We start from the raw sequence: 19,821 nt of genomic DNA on the forward strand, positions 1-19,821 counted from the left end.
GTGCTGGTGGAATTTTTAGAGCAAAGCCTCCAGGGTACTAACACACCAGGAGACTTCCTAGAAAAGCTGCTGTGGGATGAAATGTGGGGGCAAGAACAGATAAACCAGCTGCTGTTGACTAAGTTATGTGATGTTACTCCCTGATGCATTGGGGATTTTAAGAATACTGAGAAAACTCCTAAACAAAATCTTTGAGTCTCTTGAGCTGCCACATGAGATGAACTCGGAGGTGACATGTGGAACTAACTCATGGTTTCAGCCCCCTCAGCAAGTGTCATAGGTGTCCTCTGCGAGCACAGGGGCTGCTTGGTGAGATGATTATACCAGATTTGTGTTGCTCAAGAAGAAACAGAAGCTCAATGTCTCGGCGGTTCAGCTCCGCAGCGCGGCCAGGCAATCTGCCCGTCAGGACTGCAAACCTCTTTCATGCATGGCCAGCTCCAAAGGGCTGTGCAGCAGGACTTGGCAATGAAAAATGTCATCTACAATTATGCATATTTTCATCATCTTCTATCATGCAAATCCCCCCACCCCAAATATGCAGCAAATGTTTTGTTTGCATATGTAGGTCAACCACAAATCTTCTGTGGTTGAACATAAACATGGGCAGCACGGGGTGATGTGTATGGATTTAAATGCAGGCTGAAGCATAACTCCACCATGGACGTTTTCCAAGTGGAGTCCATTTGCTGGATTTGTTTTCTTCTGACTTTTCATTTTATAGAGCATTACTTTCTCATGGATTTGTGAAAGAGCAACTGACAGGAGATACTCACCATCATTGCAAAATGAACTGTTAACTTCGGACACAGATGAATAGTTCTTCATGAGTAACTTTTTTTTTTTTTTTTAACAATAGATTGAGGAATCTGTTCTTTTTCAAAAGGGTACACTGAAGTATTTCTGCAAATTTGCCACTGACAGGAGGCCAATTTTATATTATGTTTTAAAAAGATGGTATGTTCTTTTTGCAAATTACATGCTACTTTGTTTTTCTTGTCTTGGCTACCTTTAAAAAAGAAAACTATAGAAATGAATACAGTTATTGTCCTTATGATGCTACATAAAAGCTAAAAATGTTGATCCCAAATTGGAAACAAAAATGCTTACTAGAAGAAGGAAAATGTATCAGTAAAGAAAAATGTTACTTGTTAACCTCATAAGCTTGACATGTTGACATGCCCAGCTCATGAATTCCATATACCACAGGCTGGCAGTACAGTCCCTCAGCGTGAGCTGCTGGGATCAGCATGGTGTCATGATGGAAAACTGCTCACTTTGCTGCATCTGTAAACTGCTTTATTCCTGCATTCCTCCTTGGATCTGGCACTTACCTGTGCACACACAATTCGTCAGGTAAGTGATGATTTTGGGTAAATGAGAGTGAACTTGTTAGACTGAGAGATGAGTAAAATGCTGTACAATCAAACAGGATCCTTCCCCACTCCCATAAAATTAGGCCAGTACCTCTGTTATCTTTGATATCCTGAATTTAATTAATGAGAGCATAGGGATATTACAGTTCTCCTGGATGGAATCCACATTCTTGTTCACTTATTATCACAAGGTAGTAACAGTTTGTTCTTATCAACAACTCCCTCTGAGCAAGGGTCTCAGGAAACAGCCTTGTGTTTAAGAGTGCCCCGTAACTAAATTTCCCCTCTCCTCACAGGGGACAGATGATCTCAAGTTTCCCATTTCTCTCCTGCTGCTAGATCCAGCTTGCTGTATTCATCAGGATATGCTCTCCTTCTGTATTACCCTGTGCCTCGTTACTGCCCAACCTATACTTTACTCTCCACCTTGCTGTACCTGAATGCCACATGCAGTCTGACCCCACGCTGCACACTGCAGCCCATCTCTATTTATCCCAACAGGAAATGAAGGTTTTATCCACACAACACAGGCAAACCAGTATCGGATCTATTACAGCTTCTCTGGTAGAGGAACAACTAGTCTCTTATTAGCCTGTAAGAAATGTGGATGTATGATAATTAGATATAAAAGTATTTCCCCTTTGCAATCATTTTGTTTGGTATTTCCCATGCTCCAATGCCTCTTAATGCTTTGGCCCATCTTAACTCTTTCCCTGGCTTTCTTTCAGCACTGCTGACATTGGTGAGGATAAATCTCCGTGTTAAAAACATTCATCTGGGAGCCTGGCAGTAAAATAAGAGACAGTCAGAGTCAGGTCACCACTTGAAATCACACTCCAACGTTTCTGAATTGCTTTTCTTATGACTGAATTTTTATGCCAATGTTGAACATAAGCAAAACATTAATTTTTCTTCCTGGTTTGCACCTGCCCATGGAAGAGGTTTGGAACGAGATCATCTTTAAGGTCCCTCCCAATCCAAACCTTTCTGTGATCTGGTGGTGGTGGTGAAGCCGAGGATGTGCCTTCAGTGATGGACATGGAAAAGACACCACCCAGACAGCTCATCCTGCCAACATTACCAGCCCCTCTGACCTCCTGCTGGAATATGGAAACGCTCCCAAGTTTTTAATTAAGCACTGTCACAGATATAAAAATATAACGTACATCTTTTAATAGCAACATGAGAGCACTCGAGAGCGAGCTACCTGACCTCAGCCTTCCTGGTCACTTCACATTGCAAGACACAACTCTAATTAATTCGTTCGCTGCCTGCAAGGGTAAATGATGGAAGACTGGTGAGGCACAGAAAAAATAAGGGTCTTGATACGACCTTATTATTTTATCTTGCAGCTAACTGGCAGTGCCAGCTTTTCCTGCATTTTTTAAAATTTTTCTGTAGTTCAATTTCTGCTGATATCCTGTTTTAGTCCTGTTGCAGATCACGACTCTGGTGATCGCTGCTTCACACAGAACCCTGATTATTCCTGTTTTTTCCCCCCGAAGTGCCGAATTCCTTGCATCCAGGCCGGATTTCCCAGGGCGCAGCGCCACCGCCTGCCCACAGCCCTGCGCTCCCCGAATTCCACAAATCTGCCTTTTGCTCCAAAGCCGCTTTACTGACTGTGTTCTCCACTTCACTGTCTCATAATATATCGTGAGGGATTCATGTACCATAGAGTCAGAGCTCTGGAATGCTTTGGGTGGGAAGGGACGTTAAATATGATATAGTTCCAACCCCCTGCCATAGGCAGGGAACCTTCCAGCTTGCTCAGGTTGATCACGGAGCTGTTTTTAAGGTTATTCATTCCATTAGTGACAGTGTAAAAGCCGCTTTTATATTTTCCTGTTGTGCCTAAGAGTGTTTAAAATCCGCACATAGGGCTCTCCCAGCATCGATGCAGCTGAACCTCTCACACGGGAGCGCCCTTTGTGAGAGGCAGCGCTTTGTAACGGCGGCGAGAGCCCCGTCCCACATGAAAACCTTTCCGTTGATCGGTGAGGAGCGAACCGAGCGTCTGGGCCGGCCGGGCTGTTCAGTGCGGTGCGGTTCGGTGCGGTTCGGTGCGGTTCGGTGGCGAAGGGCACGGCGGGCACCGCGCCCGCCCCACAGCCCGGGCTGAGGCGGGGCCGCCATGGCGGGGGGGGGGGGCGGGGGAGGGGGCTCGCCCGCTTCCAACATGGCGGCCCCGCCCCCCTCCGGAGGCCATTTCGGACTGCGCTGGGCGGGGCCTCTGCCCGATCCCAAAATGGCGGGGGCGGCCTCAGCGCCTCACGGCGGCGGGGCGGAGCCAGCGGGTCACGGGCCGCGCCGCTGCCATGGCAACGGGTGGGGAGCGGGGGCGGGATGGAGCCGGCCGGGCTGGGGACAGGGACAGAGGGGAAAGAACCGGTGGGGACGGGGATGGAGGGGATAGAACCGGCGGGGACAGAACGGGAGGGGACGGGGACAGAGGGGATGGAACCGGGGGGGATGGGGACGGAGGCAATGGAGCCGGCCGGGCTGGAACCGGCCGGGCTGGAGACGGCGGGGACGGAGACAGAGGGGATAGAACCGGTGGTGATGGGGACGGAGGGGACAGAGCCGGCCGGGCTCGGGACGGTGGGGATGGGGTCAGCAGGGATAGAACCGGCGGAGATGGGGACAGAGGGAATGGAGCCGGCCGGGCTGGAACCGGCGGAGATAGACCCGGCCCGCGAGGCGGAGGAGCCCCCGGGGTCCCCGGCCCTGCCCGCTGAGGCCCCGCAGGACGGCCCGCCCGCCGCGGCGCCCTCGGGGGAAGGGGCGCTGCCCGCAGCACCCGGCCGGGAGCGGGAACGGGAGCGGGGCCGGTGCAGGACCGGCGCACAGGGCTCGGCCGGCCGGGCCGTGAGGGGCAGCGCCCGGCGGGCCCCGGGCCGCCGTAGCGGGGGCAAGAGCGCCCGGGGGCCCGGGGTCACTGTGGACAGCTCCAAGGCCAAGACCTCTCTGGAGGCCCTGAAAATCAGCCTGCGGCAGCTCCGCTGGAAGGAGGTGAGCGCTCACCAGCGGGACCCTGCGGGGCCGCGTCCCCATCCCTGCTCCGGCCTAGCGCCGCTCCTGCCCAGACTCCCCTCCCTTGCCTCGGGTCTGTCCCTGGCAAAACCTTCCTCCATTCTCCTCCTCCTCCCGTGCCTCTTTAAGGGCCGCTGCACCCGCTGTGCTCCCCCGACCCTGGGGCTATTTCTGACCAGATGCCGGCTCCGTGATTTGATTCATGATCACGACTGCCACGGCCAGTTACGCAAACCAGAACAGGGGTAATCGGGTATTGCGTTTCCGAGGTTAAACTGATCACGGAAAGGGCAAGAAAGAAACCTGCTCCCTGCGTTTGACGTGTTGTAGATTTGCATTTCTTCCCTCCCTTCCCTCAGGGTTTGGGTACGCGAGCCCAGCTCGGGTCCGCGGTCGGGAAGTTCTGGCCCGGCAGAGCCGCTGCCCTGGTCTCCGAGGCGTGTCAGAGAGCACGGTGCATGAATGCTGCAGAGTTAAGCCAGCTGATAACGCGCACATAACGGGCTTTAGCCTGCTAATTTACTTTATGTAGAGCAGCAAAAGCTATTTTTTTCTCCTGCTGCACGAGTCATGTGTTTTCTCATTGCTTTGTGAGGATTTCAGTGAGTGCCAGTATGTGCTGAACTGGAATCAGGACAATAGGGGAGCTGGCACAGAACTCATGCTTTGCAGCTCCTTATTTAAATCCTGGAGAGATTTCTTAGATATATCTTACTATGATAGTAAATTATTCTCCAGTTGTAAAGATTTCCTTTCACTAACAGCTTTATAAATGATTTTATAGAAGTTGAGATGACTTCTAGGAGCTTTGTAAGGAACTTGTGTAAGAAAAAGAGTACTTGTAATCCATTTCTTAGGAGGAAGTTGGAGGGAAAAGGAGGAATAAAACCTGAGGATGAACTGTTTCTCACGTGCAGAGCTAGGACAGAGTTGTGTGATCTCTGACCTACAGCTACTCCACTTTACACAGCTGCCTTTTGGATTCCCACTTCCAAGATGATATTTTTGTGCACCTGATGCTTTTTAATCAAAATCTGTGCACACTTGGGGTAGCCAGTATATTCTGTGCTGTTGCTAACCTCAGAGTTAAATACTGCAAATTTTCTGGAGGACTGAGTGGCAGTAAATGTTGCCTGTGTTTATTCATAATGTCCTGAATACCTAATCTCACAAGGATATGTATGCTCCATGTCAGGAAGAGTAATACTTTCCCCTTCTCTGACTTCATAAAATTTTATTTCAAGATTGTTGTTATTTAAATCCGGTGGCAGGATTTCAAAATCTCTTTGCACCAGCGCCCCAGTTCTCAACTCCTGCTTGTACAGCAAAATACAACATTCCAGAGCCTTGAAATTCAAACCTGCTGCATTTACCTCTCTTGGCCCTCAGTGCACCTGTGGGGTGTCTGTCAGCAGCCTTGCTCCATGTTTTATGCAGTGACATGCAGAGCAGGGACACTTCACACTTAATTTCTTTGTTTTTACTGTTAAGTTTTATGTTCTGAGGGCAGGGAGCCATTCCAGAGAGGGTTTCTGGATCACTGATAGCAGCTAGCCTTGCAGATTGTGCTGGGAATGAGCCACACTTAGTGGTTAATTTTGTCCTTATAGTTTCCTGAGACTTCACTGTTTTGCATTTGTCTTGCACTTGATAGTCTTTCCTACTAATTGACTTGTTTCACAAGCTCTTGTTCCTCTCATGAATCTCTGTGCTGCATTAATCAGCTTTTTCCTTCCTGCTTTGCATCCCCCAACAGCAATTGCTGCTGCCTTTACTTCATCTCTCTTTGTTCCCTGTCTCCCTCAATATCCTCTCTCCTCCATCTCTTTCTTGGGTCAATGTTTTTCATTTAGTTTGTTGCTTCCTCCTCTGGCCACTTTGTCTCTTAATAAAGAAGAGGCCTAATACGGAATTTTGTGATGCTTGACTGCACCATCTGGGTGGCTGATAACTCATTCCCTGTAAACAAGTCACTGTCTTGTATTGCTGGATATTATAAATAGGTTAATAAGATTCGGTCAAGATTTGAAGAGAAAAAATAACAAAATTGGGAAGATAAATCCAAGGAAAACTCTTTATTGAAGCTACATGTAATTCTGAAAGATGTCCCTTTCAGACATTTAGAGAAATAGCAGTAAAATATTTGTTCAGACCGCTGTCAGGGATGGCCAGAGCCTTGGAGCTGGTTGCAGTGTTACAGCAGGACCAGCAGAGGGAACACGGGTGTTGCTTCCAGGATCCAGGAAAATACTGCAAAAAAATTCTGGAAGTAGTAATGAAATGCATGTTTTTTAAATACTGATGTGTCAGGGACTGCTATTCTACTGTTATCCCTTCTATAATACTTTTGATCCTTTTCCCTCTCTACTTCTTTTACTTATTTTCCTATTCTTGCTTTTGTTTAATTTCTCTTGTTTTTCCTGCTGGATGTGTTGGCTGGAATATTTTGTTGGGAGGAGACAGCATAACATGCTTTTTCAAGTAGGCACTTTTGATCCATAACTTTTTCTATCTAATGTATAGCATTCTTACAGTGTCACATATCCATTCTTTATTATTTTATTATTCATTAGTGAGTTGACATACGGTAAATGTCATTATAAGACACACAAAAAAGGGAAGAATAAACATTGCCAATATTGGTGAAATATCCTGTGGTGCTGATATATGGGGAAGAGGTGCAAGACAGCAAACTGACCATTGAGATTCTGTTATCAGAAGCAAAAGACAGAATAAAAACCCAACTGTTTTTTTTTTTTTTTTTTTTCATCTGTGGGAATTTTGACTAAATGAAACCATCAGGTTTGATAGGCCTGTGTGGGTGGACCTTTTAAGAAGCAGAGTTTCAATGCGTGTGCCAATTCCGGTGCTAGGCTGGACCATCTGATCCAGCGTGTCAGATTCTGTAAATGAACATGATATGCCAAATGAAATAATGCGCACAAATTGAGCTTGCATCCCGAGTTTATTCATCACTTAATAAATTATTTCTCCAGCAAGCTTTCAATTACCAGGAAAATAGAAGAAGCAGATGTCCCAGGCATCAAATATCCCAGCGTCAAGCGTTTCATTTGTCTCGCTGTTCCGGAGCTGCACCGAGGCGTGGGGAGAGTTTCAGGTTTTATGCTGGGAAAAGCTGAGTGGAAGACGAGTCATTTAACTTGTCATTAAACATGATGGAACAGACTGATGTGACCTGTGAGACAATTTAAATTATTGGCTTCTAATCCAAAGGTAGAAATGACCTGTCTGTCTCATTTGACTATGATGGATTATTAATCGTGTCAAAGCTGTGGAAACAACTCTATTCTCTTTATGGCTCCTTGTTTATTTTTTTCTGACAAATGTTGCCCAAATCTGACTAAAAAATATTTAAGAGATTTTAAAAAGGGATGGCTCCAACCATCTTTCTTTTTTAACCACTGCCCCACACCAGGAGCTGCTAATATGTGGTGCAAAGGCCTTTCCCACCACAGTAAGATTAATTTATATCTGCTTGGCACTGCCAGAGGCGCCAGATAATCAAACTTGTTGGCTCCTCTCCACACACCACTCTTATATAAAGTGTAGTGCAGAGGTTACAGAATCCTGCCCAGCTCATTCAGGTGAGTTTGATCCCATTGTTGGGTAAGTCCAGATAATCTTGATTTCTCAGGATCAGGGCCCTTGCTGTGCTGTCCCAAATTTCTGACAAGGGGGTGCAGTGCTTCCATCTTCCTGTCCAGAGCTGCTCACTCCTCATCTGTTGTGAAAGGATTTCTGTGCAGTGTTTGTAGAGAGCTTTGATATCCTCTGTAGATGAAAGGTGTTATATAAATGCAAATTTTGTTCCTTTCATTTCAATTTCATTTAATAAATAAATAAATTGTTCAGGTTGTAGTGGGAAGGGCACTCTGAGACTGAATGCTGCATCTGTATTCTGGATATACCTGTGGAGAGAGGTTAAGGCCACTGATTGTCTTTCAGAGCCCAACAGAATTAATTTTCACTTGTACAAAAACAGATTTTGCAGGCTGAATAGTAATGAAATAAGTGCAGAATCCACAGGCTCTTGTTAAATTGGGTTTCTCATCCCTGCGAGTAAGGAAACAGAAAGGATGCATAGCTCAATTAGCATTTTAAATTAATTTTTCAAGACTATTTACTGAGGAAACTGAAATTTTAATTAAAGTAGCAAATAAAGTAATGCGCTCAAAAGGTTTATGCAATTCTTTTTTCTGTCATGCTCAAAGAAAAATGATCCACTGCATAAAGAAATGTTTTAAAATAAGAAATTGCATTTTAAGTAAAGAACAAGAAGTTTCTGCAAAATACTGTGGCTTTTTCAATAAGTAAATGGCACTGGGTGATGAGAGTGGTAGATATTTAATGCAAATTTGTCCTAAAATGCTAAATATAGCAGATTTATTTGAAAAAGATGTAGCCTAGTAATAGAAGCTATTCCTGTGACTGTATTCCATATGGTAGTTAAATGGCATCTTCATGGAGCTGCAGATAAAATGGGGTTTTTGGGATTGATAAATGGGGCTGTGTCAAAGAGAATAAGCATGAAAAAGAAGACCACCTTCTTTACACAAAACCAACTGGGTTTTTTATAAACAACTTTACTGCTATTAGAAACTTGCACTCAGTAATTGTCAGTACTGCTTCTGAGCTCTTCAGACTGGTTAAAAAAGGTGATGTTTTTGATAATAGTAAACAAACTGGTTTTCCAATTTATGGTGAAATCTTGTGTGAATGGGAAGAGAATCTGGAATATTTAATATTGTTGAAATAATCGACTTAGTTCTTGATAGTGGTAATATATATGCTCAACAAATGATTAATTAAATTGCAAGCTTTTATTTTAATTACAGGCTATTAGTAGCAGAAAGGAATTAATACTATAGAAATTAATAATTATAATTGGATATATAAAAATGAATAATACAGTTATTGCACTTAAATATCTTGCTTTGAACGTCCACCTTACAATTATAACTTGACTGCTCAGAAGCTTGGAGGGTCTCAGCACAGCCCAAGCCGCAGTCATTTGGGTTTGGTTTCTAAAAGCTTCTCTTGGTTTGTTCACTTTAAAGTCTTTGAGCTGATCCAAATATTCTGTTTTTCAGCCAATATCCAGAGCTTGTTTTCTTCTGATAGTCAGGACTGTTCTCGAGTGGTTCATGCTTAAGATGAGTGTTTAAAGAAACAGGAATGAGTAGGTATTCCCAGGTTGCTCAAAACTTGTCTGCTCTCTTTTGCAGTTTCCGTTTGGCCGCCGCTTGCCGTGTGACATTTATTGGCACGGGGTGTCATTTCATGATAACAACATCTTCTCAGGGCAAGTCAACAAGTTTCCAGGTACTTCACTTTCTAGTTTAAACAAATGCTTTAAAAATAGGATTATTTGACCTAGTTCTGTGTTTTACTGGTTTTTAATGTGAATTATCTGCCTAATCAGCTGATAGTATTTTTGGCATATTACTGGGTTTGCTGAGGGGGTGAGGATATCAGAGTGGGTGTCTTGAACAATTTTTGAACTGATATTTGGAGAGAAAATGGTTTTCTTGAGAAGAATACTTCATACACGTGAAGTTAGGAAAAAGAAGAGTGTTAGGCTATAATTTAAGTGAAGTATGCAATTACTGTCTGTTATCTGGCACTGATAACAGTGCTGTATCTTTGGATTTGGTTTTGATTCAAAGTGGAAAGAATCTGTTTTGTTTCGTACTCTGGCTTATCTCAGGGAGAAGCTCGAAGCAGAATTCCTTAAATGGATTTTTTAATATTGAAGAGTTCATGTCAGTCCTCATCTTATGATGACTCTTCTACTTTTTTAAGCTCCTTTTTTCTCATTTAATCCCTGTTGAGATCTCTCTAAATAAGAGCTAAGAGCTTAGGTATTGACTTATCTAAGCCCTTTACTTCAGATTTATGGCTGCTGTTAGTGTGCTGTGAGCATAAGAACCTCAGATATCGAACTCCAGGCTTTAGTTACCCTGACTTTTTCCTGCCTGAGGGAAGTTCCCATTCAGGTGTAGGATGATGTTGTTTTCTGATGTTTAAATCAGTGTTAGATTAATGTTACCTGTCTGTATTTTGGCTTCTACCTGGTGAACAAGTGGCTGCACAGGAATCAAATTAGAGCCATTCCTGATTTCCAGGAATGTTGTGCTAACTTGATCCAGGGTTTTACCAGAAACTTTTCCATAAAAATAGCTTTTTAGTCATGTTCCCATCGGACATAAGACTTCAGAAGATGTTTGTTTGGCTGTTCACAAAATAACCTGTTCTTTTTGATGCAGACACTTAAATAACTGCAAAGTAAACACAAAGTGGTTTGTTATATTTAAGTTACATTTGTACCTATCCTTGGTGTGATAGATTAGAAAAATAATATTTGGATTATGGCAAAGGCAGTTTGTATTTGAGTCAGATTTATGTTTTATTTTGAGCTGTATTTTTTGAGAATTATTTTTTTTTCTAATATTATACAGAAACACATAAATAGTAAATATGGTAGAGGAATGGCACAATTTTTGTGTCAGATTTTAAATCTCAGAAGATATTCAACTTTATTGATAGCCATGAGCAGAGTGCCTTGCCAGCAGGATGAGCAATGATACTCTGAAATGATGCATTTACTGTTAGGGTGAGACTTCAGTGTGGGGTTTTTGTCACTTTGTTCTCCTCCCAGGCATGATGGAGACGGTTCGGAAAATTACCCTGAGTCGGGCCATGAGAACAATGCAAGATCTGTTTCCTCTGGAATACAACTTCTACCCTCGGTCCTGGATTCTGCCAGAAGAACTGCCCCTCTTTGTGGCTGAGGTACATAACTTTTACTCTCAGATTACTGTAACTTGTTGGATATTGTATCCATGTCATTCTTTGGTCTTCTATACCTAGCAGATTATTTAAAATCACACCTGGGGACTGTGGATGGCATCTTTTTCAGTTTGCCTGGGATCAATTATGGTCTGGATGTCTGCATGTTTTGTTTGTTATGTTCTGGAAAAAACTTCAAAACAAATCTATTTCTCTGCTGTGCCAGGAGAGGTGTTTGAAAATTGAACCTGGTTGAAGCATCAGCCCTTTCCCTGCATGTTCTGCTGGCCTGAGGAGGTTCCAGTACAGTGTAGGGAGAGTGTGGTGCTTCATCACGTTCATTGTCACTGAAATCCTGTTAGTCCACTTGGCCTGTTGTACCCAAACCCTTCTGAAGAGCATTTTATTGTATGCATTGTTAAATACACTCACATCATCTCATGTCAAACTGCTGTTTTGTTTAAATATTCAGAATATACTAAAATGCGAGTATTTTTCAGCTTTTTAATTTTTTTTTATTAAAAGAGTGATGCTGTGTGTTGATGTTTGATTCTGTTATTACAAATATTTTAAAATATTATATGTGTTTGTTTAACCCTCTCTGACTCAGCCAGGGTGTTCTTGCATCCTAGAGTATGCTCTGCTTGGAAATAGGAGAGAAGAAAGATCTGGGCTTTAACAGACTCTTGTACTGGGTACAACTTTTTATCTAATAACCATATCCATAATCCAATTGAATTCATTAATATATTGTAATAGATACGCTTCCAGTGGGCTGGGTGACTGGCACGGTGTGAGAGCAGGCTGTAAAAGGAGTGTGAACAGCTCAGCAAGGCAGGTAGGTCAGTGCCCTGACCCGGAGCAGAGCAGGAGGTGCAGCCGGGGCTCTGGATGAGCCCTTGGGGCTGCAGGGACACGCTCAGCCCTGAGAGCTGGCACCAGGTGGCACTGCGAGTTAGCGCTGCTCTGCTCCGCTCCCTGCACTGCCAGCGCTGCTGCTCGAGTTCCAACAGGAACAGATGTCCACTGACACACTCCTAGGAGTTTCCTTTGCATATGTTCTTCCATCTGTGTTGGAGAAAAGCATAGTTCTTGTTATCAAACATTATATTTGATGTTGTAAGAGTTTATGTTCTACTTAACACAAGTTCGGAGTGCAGCCCCTCCAGAACAAGAAAAAATACAACCCAAAACATTCCAAACCCCCTGTGAACCATAAAAGGTTCAGAGCACTTTTCACTTGCAGTTTGGTGAGTTCTCAGCAGGAATTCTCCAGTCTTTTCTGTTGTTTATTTGTTCATGTGTGATTTTGTTTGCCTTGCAACCCTAATGCTGCCAAAACTGTCAGCTCTCTTGAGCCTGCATTTCAGCTTGTTCACAACAGAAGTGGGGAGAGCTTTGGTGGTGCCTGCATGTCAGACATGTCCCTGGAGGAACTGGAACACTGAAATATTAATTATCAAAAGTCAAATTGTGTCATTGCAGGTGTAGGTTAGACACGAGAAGATGTTTGGTGCTGTTTGTAGTGTAGGATTTTGTTGCAAAGGGCTGGATGAGAAATTAACACCTGTGAGATTAACGCCTGTAATAGAAATGATTATTAAAAGAAGAAACTCCTTGAGAATTTAAATCTTGCTGCCTCCCCCTGATGTACTACAACATTTCAAAACAATTTCTCAAATATCCTTACTGTGCCTCACTTCTGTAGTCATGATAGTGAACTTTTTCATACATATCTATCAATAATGGAATCAAATGCTGTCAGCTTTCCCCTCTACCTAGTTTCAGTAGAAAACAGTACAGGTAATCTAATATCAATATTCTGTGCTTTGAAAGCCAGTAATTGAGAAAACTGCTCTGGAGTTGTGGTGGATGAGCTTCATACTGGAAATACCAATATAAAGGTAGTTCCCTTAGTATCATTTATATTGAAATGAGATAGTGATAGGTGTTTTCATCAAGGGTTTAAAAGTTCATTTTACTAAGTAAATACATATTTATCTACTTTCAATATTCACCAATTTCTTATTTTTTTAATACATTTTGTACTAACATGTCACGGTAACAGAAGATGAATTACAGATAAGCAAAGCTCTCAGGTGCTGCAGTCACTGCTCCTTCACTAGTAGGGAAGAATTAGTTGGAATGTGTGTGCTAAGGACTTATTTCTGACATGAAATTCCAATTTTCTGTAGAGTAACTAGCTTGGGATTCAGACCAGGACCATGATTGTTCTCATACTTCCTTCTTTGTGTTGTCTGTGAGGATGATGAATAGGCCAGTATGATTAATTTTTAATAAGAATCTAATTTGGATGGTCTAATTTCCAGCACAGCATATTTTCGGTGTTTTAATCGGGTTTTTAGCTTTTGGATACCTCTTAGGCATAGGCATGAATATTCCAGTCTTTGTGCTGTCAGTTCTTATAGCCCATTATATGCATTTTTTTTCCCAGAATACTATGTTAATTCAGCCTCATGAAAGCCAAACCAGCAGATTTTCACCAAACTCTTCTCTTGCTGTTAACTGTAAATGGTTAACATGTTTTTTAAAGATAATTTCCTTCTGTCAAGCAAAGGACACAGAAATATCTCATTTTGTATAAACTCATTTTCCTACATGACTGAATTTTCTAAGTCTGGACAAGCCCCCTCATAATGAGAATTTGAAGGAATATAGTTGAGGGGATTGTGGAGAATTTGAAGATGACTGTTGGGAATTTCCTTGAAGATCAAGAAACCATCTGTTTTCTTCAAGACAGTAAATCTGCTGAAAAACTGACTGAAACTGACTCTGGATTACTATTCCCCCTTTCCCCACCAGCCTATCTTCATCTGCCATGTGTAGGTTTTGATGGACTAGAAAGCCTGAATAATATCCAGGCCTTTTAGTCCATTAAAAAAAAAGGAATAGAAAATGATGGAGAAAATTATTTGCTTTCTATTTTAAGAGAAGAGAGATCTCAGAGACCAGTGATTGTTAGAGTGCAATATTTTGAAAGGCAGGTTCTTTTGCATCTTCAGCAATAGTCCCTGGAAAGCATCATCTCTTTTGGAAAGCATCATCTCTTTTGGAAAGCATCATCTCTTTTGGAAAGCATCATCTCTTTTGGAAAGGTGCTGCTGGAGCAGAGCAGATGTAGCCTGAGGGGTGAACAGCAGATGTGGGAGCGGGGGCAGATTCTTCCACCTGGTCACAGAGGTTCTTCACTATTTTCTGCCCTAGGAGGGCAGGACTGGCACTGTTTGTGTTGGAGAGCAGTCACAGCAGGGTGTGTTTGCTCATGGAGGGTTCAGGTTAACCAGGTGTCTCTCTGTGGTGCTGACTTTAACAACAGTGAACCAGAGAATTCCTCTGCAGGGTAATGTCACATCAGGGGAAGATTATTCTATAGTGGTAAAAAGACTAGGACATAAATCCTGCTTTCCTCCTTTGCTCATCTAGGCCTGCTGATCTACTTGGGCCTATTTATCCACATGCCATTTATGTAAGGCTGACCTCCACTGAGGCGTTTTATCCCTCAGAATGACCTATTTTGAAGAAGGATCTTTCACTGAGTCAGTGTGACACCTGTCCGTGAGAAAAATCCTAGTCTGGATAATGGATCTTCTGCTGCAGCTGGTAGGGAAGGCTTTTAGCAGTGTGACTCTCAGTGAAATAAATGACTTGGTAAGGTGGAGCCAGAAGTCCTTGAGTCCTTGGGAATGTCAGTGCTGAGAGAGCTGGGCCTCTCCTGGGGGTCAGCAGCCTGATGGTACAGCAGAGGTTGCTGCTCTCACAATGATCTGACCATGCTCAGCCTTTTCCTGTGGGCTGATTTTTCCCTCTTAAATTCTCCAGGGCTGATGGTGGCAACTGATTTGTTCTTTGTTAGCTTGTGTCCTCAGGCTTCTAAAAGTCAATCTCCAGTTGTTGCTGGTGAGCCATGGGGTAAAACCAGATCTCTGTCAGGGCTCAGCCCGTGCCTGGCTGCAGGGAGAGGAGGGAGAGCAGCTGCAGGGCTGGGGCCCTAAAATGTGGGAGTGCAAGAAAGGAGTGGTCAGTGCTGGGACATCCCTGTGTTTTGGAAGGAAGAGGTTTTGAGTGCTTTATTGTCCTGAATTCCATGAGTAGCTGATAAACCTGCTAGCCTGCATCCTGCATTTCTTCAGCTGCTTTCTTTGTTAGGGCTCCCCTTTCTTTCTCAATTTCATTTCTGATTGAGGCATTCCCATCTCTGCAGTTCTGACTTCTGCTGTACAAGTAATAAATAAACTAGAATTTATTTAGGTAGTGGGAAATACGTATATAACATGAATATCTCTGATATTCAGCAGATGTGTCAGTGACATAGCTATAGCTGTACATGGTTCAGCATTCCCCAGTTTTATTAACACTGGGTATCTGATGGTGAAATATTTTCAGTAGTGGAAAAAGGTATTGTTAGTGACAGATTTTTACTTCAGTTTTTCTTCTTCTGGTAGTATTTGCACTCATACCTCAATAAATAAGGCACCTTTCCTTAAGTTAATGATTGTCTTTGTCAGTAATTGTTCAAAATGCAGCATGAAAGTTTAACTTTGCAGTTTCATATACACTAGTGACTACTAAAATGGATCTCATGAGATATACCCCATTTCCTTCTGTAAATTGGAACAGAATATTAAAAAGAAGTTCTTGAAATGATTTATACAATGGCTTGTTAAATAAAATGACCTTTTATCTGTACTAGTAATTCCCTACTCGTGCTTTTTTGTTTCTCCTTGTGCTTGTCAGCACTGTTCATCTTCTGCCTTTTTTGCGTGGTGTTTACTGCTCTGGTGATGTGATCATGCTATTTCTATTTATTTTTGTTTACTGGCTTTCACAGTACCAGCCCTTCTTCCCTTCCCCAGTTAGTGACTCTCACTGTATTGCTTTTCCTTCTAGTTTCGTGTGATGAAAGACAGCAATCCATCCTGGAAGCCCACTTTTATTGTGAAGCCTGATGGAGGCTGCCAAGGGGATGGAATCTACCTCATCAAGGACCCAAGTGACATCAGGCTGACAGGGAGCATCCAGAGCCGGCCAGCTGTGGTCCAGGAATACATCTGCAAACCACTGCTCATGGACAAACTGAAATTTGATATTCGTCTCTATGTCCTACTGAAATCCTTAGAACCCTTAGAGATTTATATAGCCAAAGATGGACTTTCTAGATTTTGTACACAGCCCTATCAAGAACCCACTCTCAAAAATTTGCACCAAGTTTTTATGCACTTAACCAACTATTCACTAAATATCCATAGTGGGAATTTCATCCATTCTGACAGTGTAAACACTGGCAGCAAGAGGACTTTTTCAAGCATTCTGTGCAGACTGTCTTCCAGAGGAGCTGATGTCAAAAAGCTCTGGTCAGATATAATTTCATTGGTGATTAAAACAATTATTGCACTGACACCAGAACTGAAAGTTTACTATCAGTCTGACATACCAGCAGGAAAACCTGGACCAACTTGCTTCCAGGTGAGTTGGAATTTCTGCCAGGAATGCAGTTACTTCTATGCATAGATTAATTTTCTGAGTGTTAAATGCCTTTTCTAAAAGGTTTCTCTAGTTATGGTGCTGCTCACTGGTGAGAGCTCAGAGCTCCTCACCCAAGTCAAACCTCGGTCTCCTGACCTCTGTTACTGCCAGCCCTAAGCAGATACAGAGAATTTTCAATGGGTGTAGTTTGTTAGTGACAATATTCTCTCCAGATTCTATTTTCTACATGTTAGCAGTGAAGCTTTGCAGGTTTCTAACACAGTTTTGATCCTGGTGCTTTTAAGACCCCCCTTGTCACGGGTCCAAGGATTCCCTGTTGGCAGATGCAGTGTTTAGGGATGGGGGGGTGGTGTGACAGGAGCCATTAGCATGGGAGACAAGTGGCTTCTGGAGTTCTTCTGACTGTGCAGTTTCTCAGTTACTTCTTCCCCTCAAATGTTTCTTCCTCCTCAGTGTTGCCATATGGACAAACACTGCATTTTGTAGAACACTGTGAGTAGAACTGAAGTAACATATTGCTTGTTACGCACAGATTTTAGGGTTTGACATTCTCCTGATGAAAAACTTGAAGCCCATGTTACTGGAAGTAAATGCAAACCCCAGCATGAGAATAGAACATGAGCAAGAGGTAAGAGTTGTCAATGTGATATTGGAATGAAATTGCTTAGGTTGGGTTTTCTGAGCTTTTTTCCTAGTTTGAAAGATGAAAGCTGTCTGCTAATATGAAGCCTCCAAGCTTCTCTGTAATTTTCTGCTTTGAAATCATTGCTAATCTTATACATAGGAAATGTGACTTATTGGAATTGTGAAAGCTCTCCATCATCTCTGTCATAAATGCATTTATTCATCGTCTCCTACAGTCGTTAATTGTGTTTAGGGGATTGTTAATAATCTTTTTCATGTCTGTATACATAATATAAGCGATAACATCAGCAACAATATTTTTTTTAATATTTCAGTTTAGTAGAGAAATTTGTTGTAACATCATACTGAAAATGTGAAGGTATTTGTGCATCCTTGAAGAAGTATTTTGTAATCCATCATCGTGTATTCAAAATATAGATGATGTGCATGAAGTTTGAGCAAATGTGGAATAAATCACCCTTAGTTCTGTAGTGAGTAATTGTATCCCTCTGTGATGTAAAGCTTTCTCCTGGAGTATTTGAAAATGTTCCAAGCCCTGTTGATGAAGAAGTGAAAGTTGCTGTCATCAGAGACACTCTGCGGCTGGTGGACCCTCAGAAAAAGAAGAGGAAAGATACTCAGTAAGTGTGTTGATTTGCCTTGGTTTGGGATCAGTGCCTTGCAATAAATAGAAAAATGAGATATTTTTTTTTCCTGAGAAAGTCCACAAGCTGATAGTAAATCAGGATACACCAGTTTCCCTGGAATATCTTACTCTTAACTGGTGCAAACAGTATAGTAACTCAGATTTATTTATTTGTGCTTCTACTTAAAGCCTCTTTTTTTTATTCAAAACAGTCATGAGACATAAACTTGTTTATTAATTTGCTTGAAAGTCACAAATTACTCTGAATGAATTGCCCCATTGGAGCTGAAAAGTATGAATATTGTATTTAAAAATTGCTTCCTTAATCTGTGAAAATAAACAGAGTTAAATCTATGATCTAGGAATGAGAATTTACTGCAGCAGCTTGCACAGGAATGCCTGTGGTGGGATCAGGCTGAGAGAAATCATATCTTCGTTTTTGATGAAACACTTCATTTTAAGCAGTTCCTTGAAGATATGAAAGGATGATTTTTTTTCTTTTTTCCTTAGAAATTCTTGCTCCTAGGTCTGCTTCCAAGCTAAAGTATCCATTTTGCTCTTCTTGGCTCTTAGTGGTAACCTGAAATGTTACTCACGTTCTATAATGATTTCAAGTGCAAATTTGCTGTCCTTTTGTAGACAGAGGCCCATGACTGATAATACTAACAAGTTCTGTACTACTGCAAGATTGTTATGAGATCAAACTCTTCCTTCAAAGGCAGTGCCACACAGAGAGGTTGCTGTGGTCAGTGTACAGAACATTTTGCAAAGCAATTTATACTCTGTGTTGCTTGTACTTAACCTCTACCCTTAAAGATTACTTCAGTGCATGGAGCTGAAAAAGATAATTTTTTAACCTGTAATTATGTAACTAGTCATGATGGTCTTTTCTGCTGAAGTTATGTCAGGCATTCATTAGCTTCATATTAGATATGGAAAAAAGGCAAATGATAATTACAAATAAATTGCTGGAGGATGCCAGTGTGTGGGGAAGGCTCATTCAGCTGAGGATTCTTCTCTGATACATTGTGAGTGCTAAATAAGTTCTAACAGGATTAGTTGGTGATGAGATAAACCACTGGCTCTTCACAGAAAGAATTCATCAGTGGTGCAGCTTTTCTTACAGGGAAATCTGGTTAACAGAGCATCTTGAAGATGAATATTTCTGTGGACCATAAGTCAGCCTGCACAGGGCAGTGCCCTGGGACCTGCTGGTGAAGATGTGCAGGAACTCGTGTGACAACTGCCCATCCTCCCCTGGCGTTTACCCCTTCTGCTTCCAAGTGCTTTTTATTGAACTGGGGGCAGTGTGTGGAACTTCTTGAGCAAAACTTGGCCTATTAATAGGAAAAAAAATGTGAAAGAATGGCTGTTCTGACAGCTAACCACAGCAGCAAACCTTAGAGATTCAAATTTTGATGCTAATTAAGTAACGGGCATTAATCTCAGTAAGGTTTTAGCAATATATATAACATAGAGTTTGAACATGCAGGGGAAATACTGAGAAGTCTGAGCTGCATCTCAGGTAAATATTCTGCTGTGAAGAATTTGATTTCCTTCTAATTATCTCCCAGATTAAAATAAATGAGGCATCTAAATGAAAGTGAGTTTTAGAAGTCATCCTGAAGTACTTCATTATCAGGAAGGATTAATAGCTCCAAATTTTTTTTAGTTTAATTTTCCCTCATCTTCACGGTGTTTTGATATTTTTTTCCTCCTTCCTATCATGTAATATATAACACTGAAAATAAGTTAAGTCACTTTATCATTCCATATATATCTCTTAATTTTTCCAGCACAACTCCAGTCTTTATGCAGGGATTGCTA

General features: G+C 42.2%; 1 protein-coding gene across 1 annotated transcript in view; it reads left to right on the plus strand.

The window, feature by feature from the left end:
* The first annotated feature begins 3,896 nt into the window (after nt 1-3,896).
* Nucleotides 3,897-19,821, plus strand: part of TTLL11 (tubulin tyrosine ligase like 11) — a 36,113-nt gene continuing 20,188 nt past the window's right edge. Inside the window, exons 1-6 of the mRNA XM_058853854.1 lie at nt 3,897-4,388; nt 9,656-9,752; nt 11,089-11,222; nt 16,128-16,703; nt 17,257-17,352; nt 17,871-17,989. Coding sequence (XP_058709837.1) covers nt 3,939-4,388; nt 9,656-9,752; nt 11,089-11,222; nt 16,128-16,703; nt 17,257-17,352; nt 17,871-17,989 — 1,472 coding nt within the window. The 5' untranslated portion in view covers nt 3,897-3,938. The remainder of the gene's footprint in view (nt 4,389-9,655; nt 9,753-11,088; nt 11,223-16,127; nt 16,704-17,256; nt 17,353-17,870; nt 17,990-19,821) is intronic.

Source organism: Poecile atricapillus, chromosome 20, assembly GCF_030490865.1.
Source record: "Poecile atricapillus isolate bPoeAtr1 chromosome 20, bPoeAtr1.hap1, whole genome shotgun sequence".
In the NCBI taxonomy this organism is placed as follows: domain Eukaryota; kingdom Metazoa; phylum Chordata; class Aves; order Passeriformes; family Paridae; genus Poecile; species Poecile atricapillus.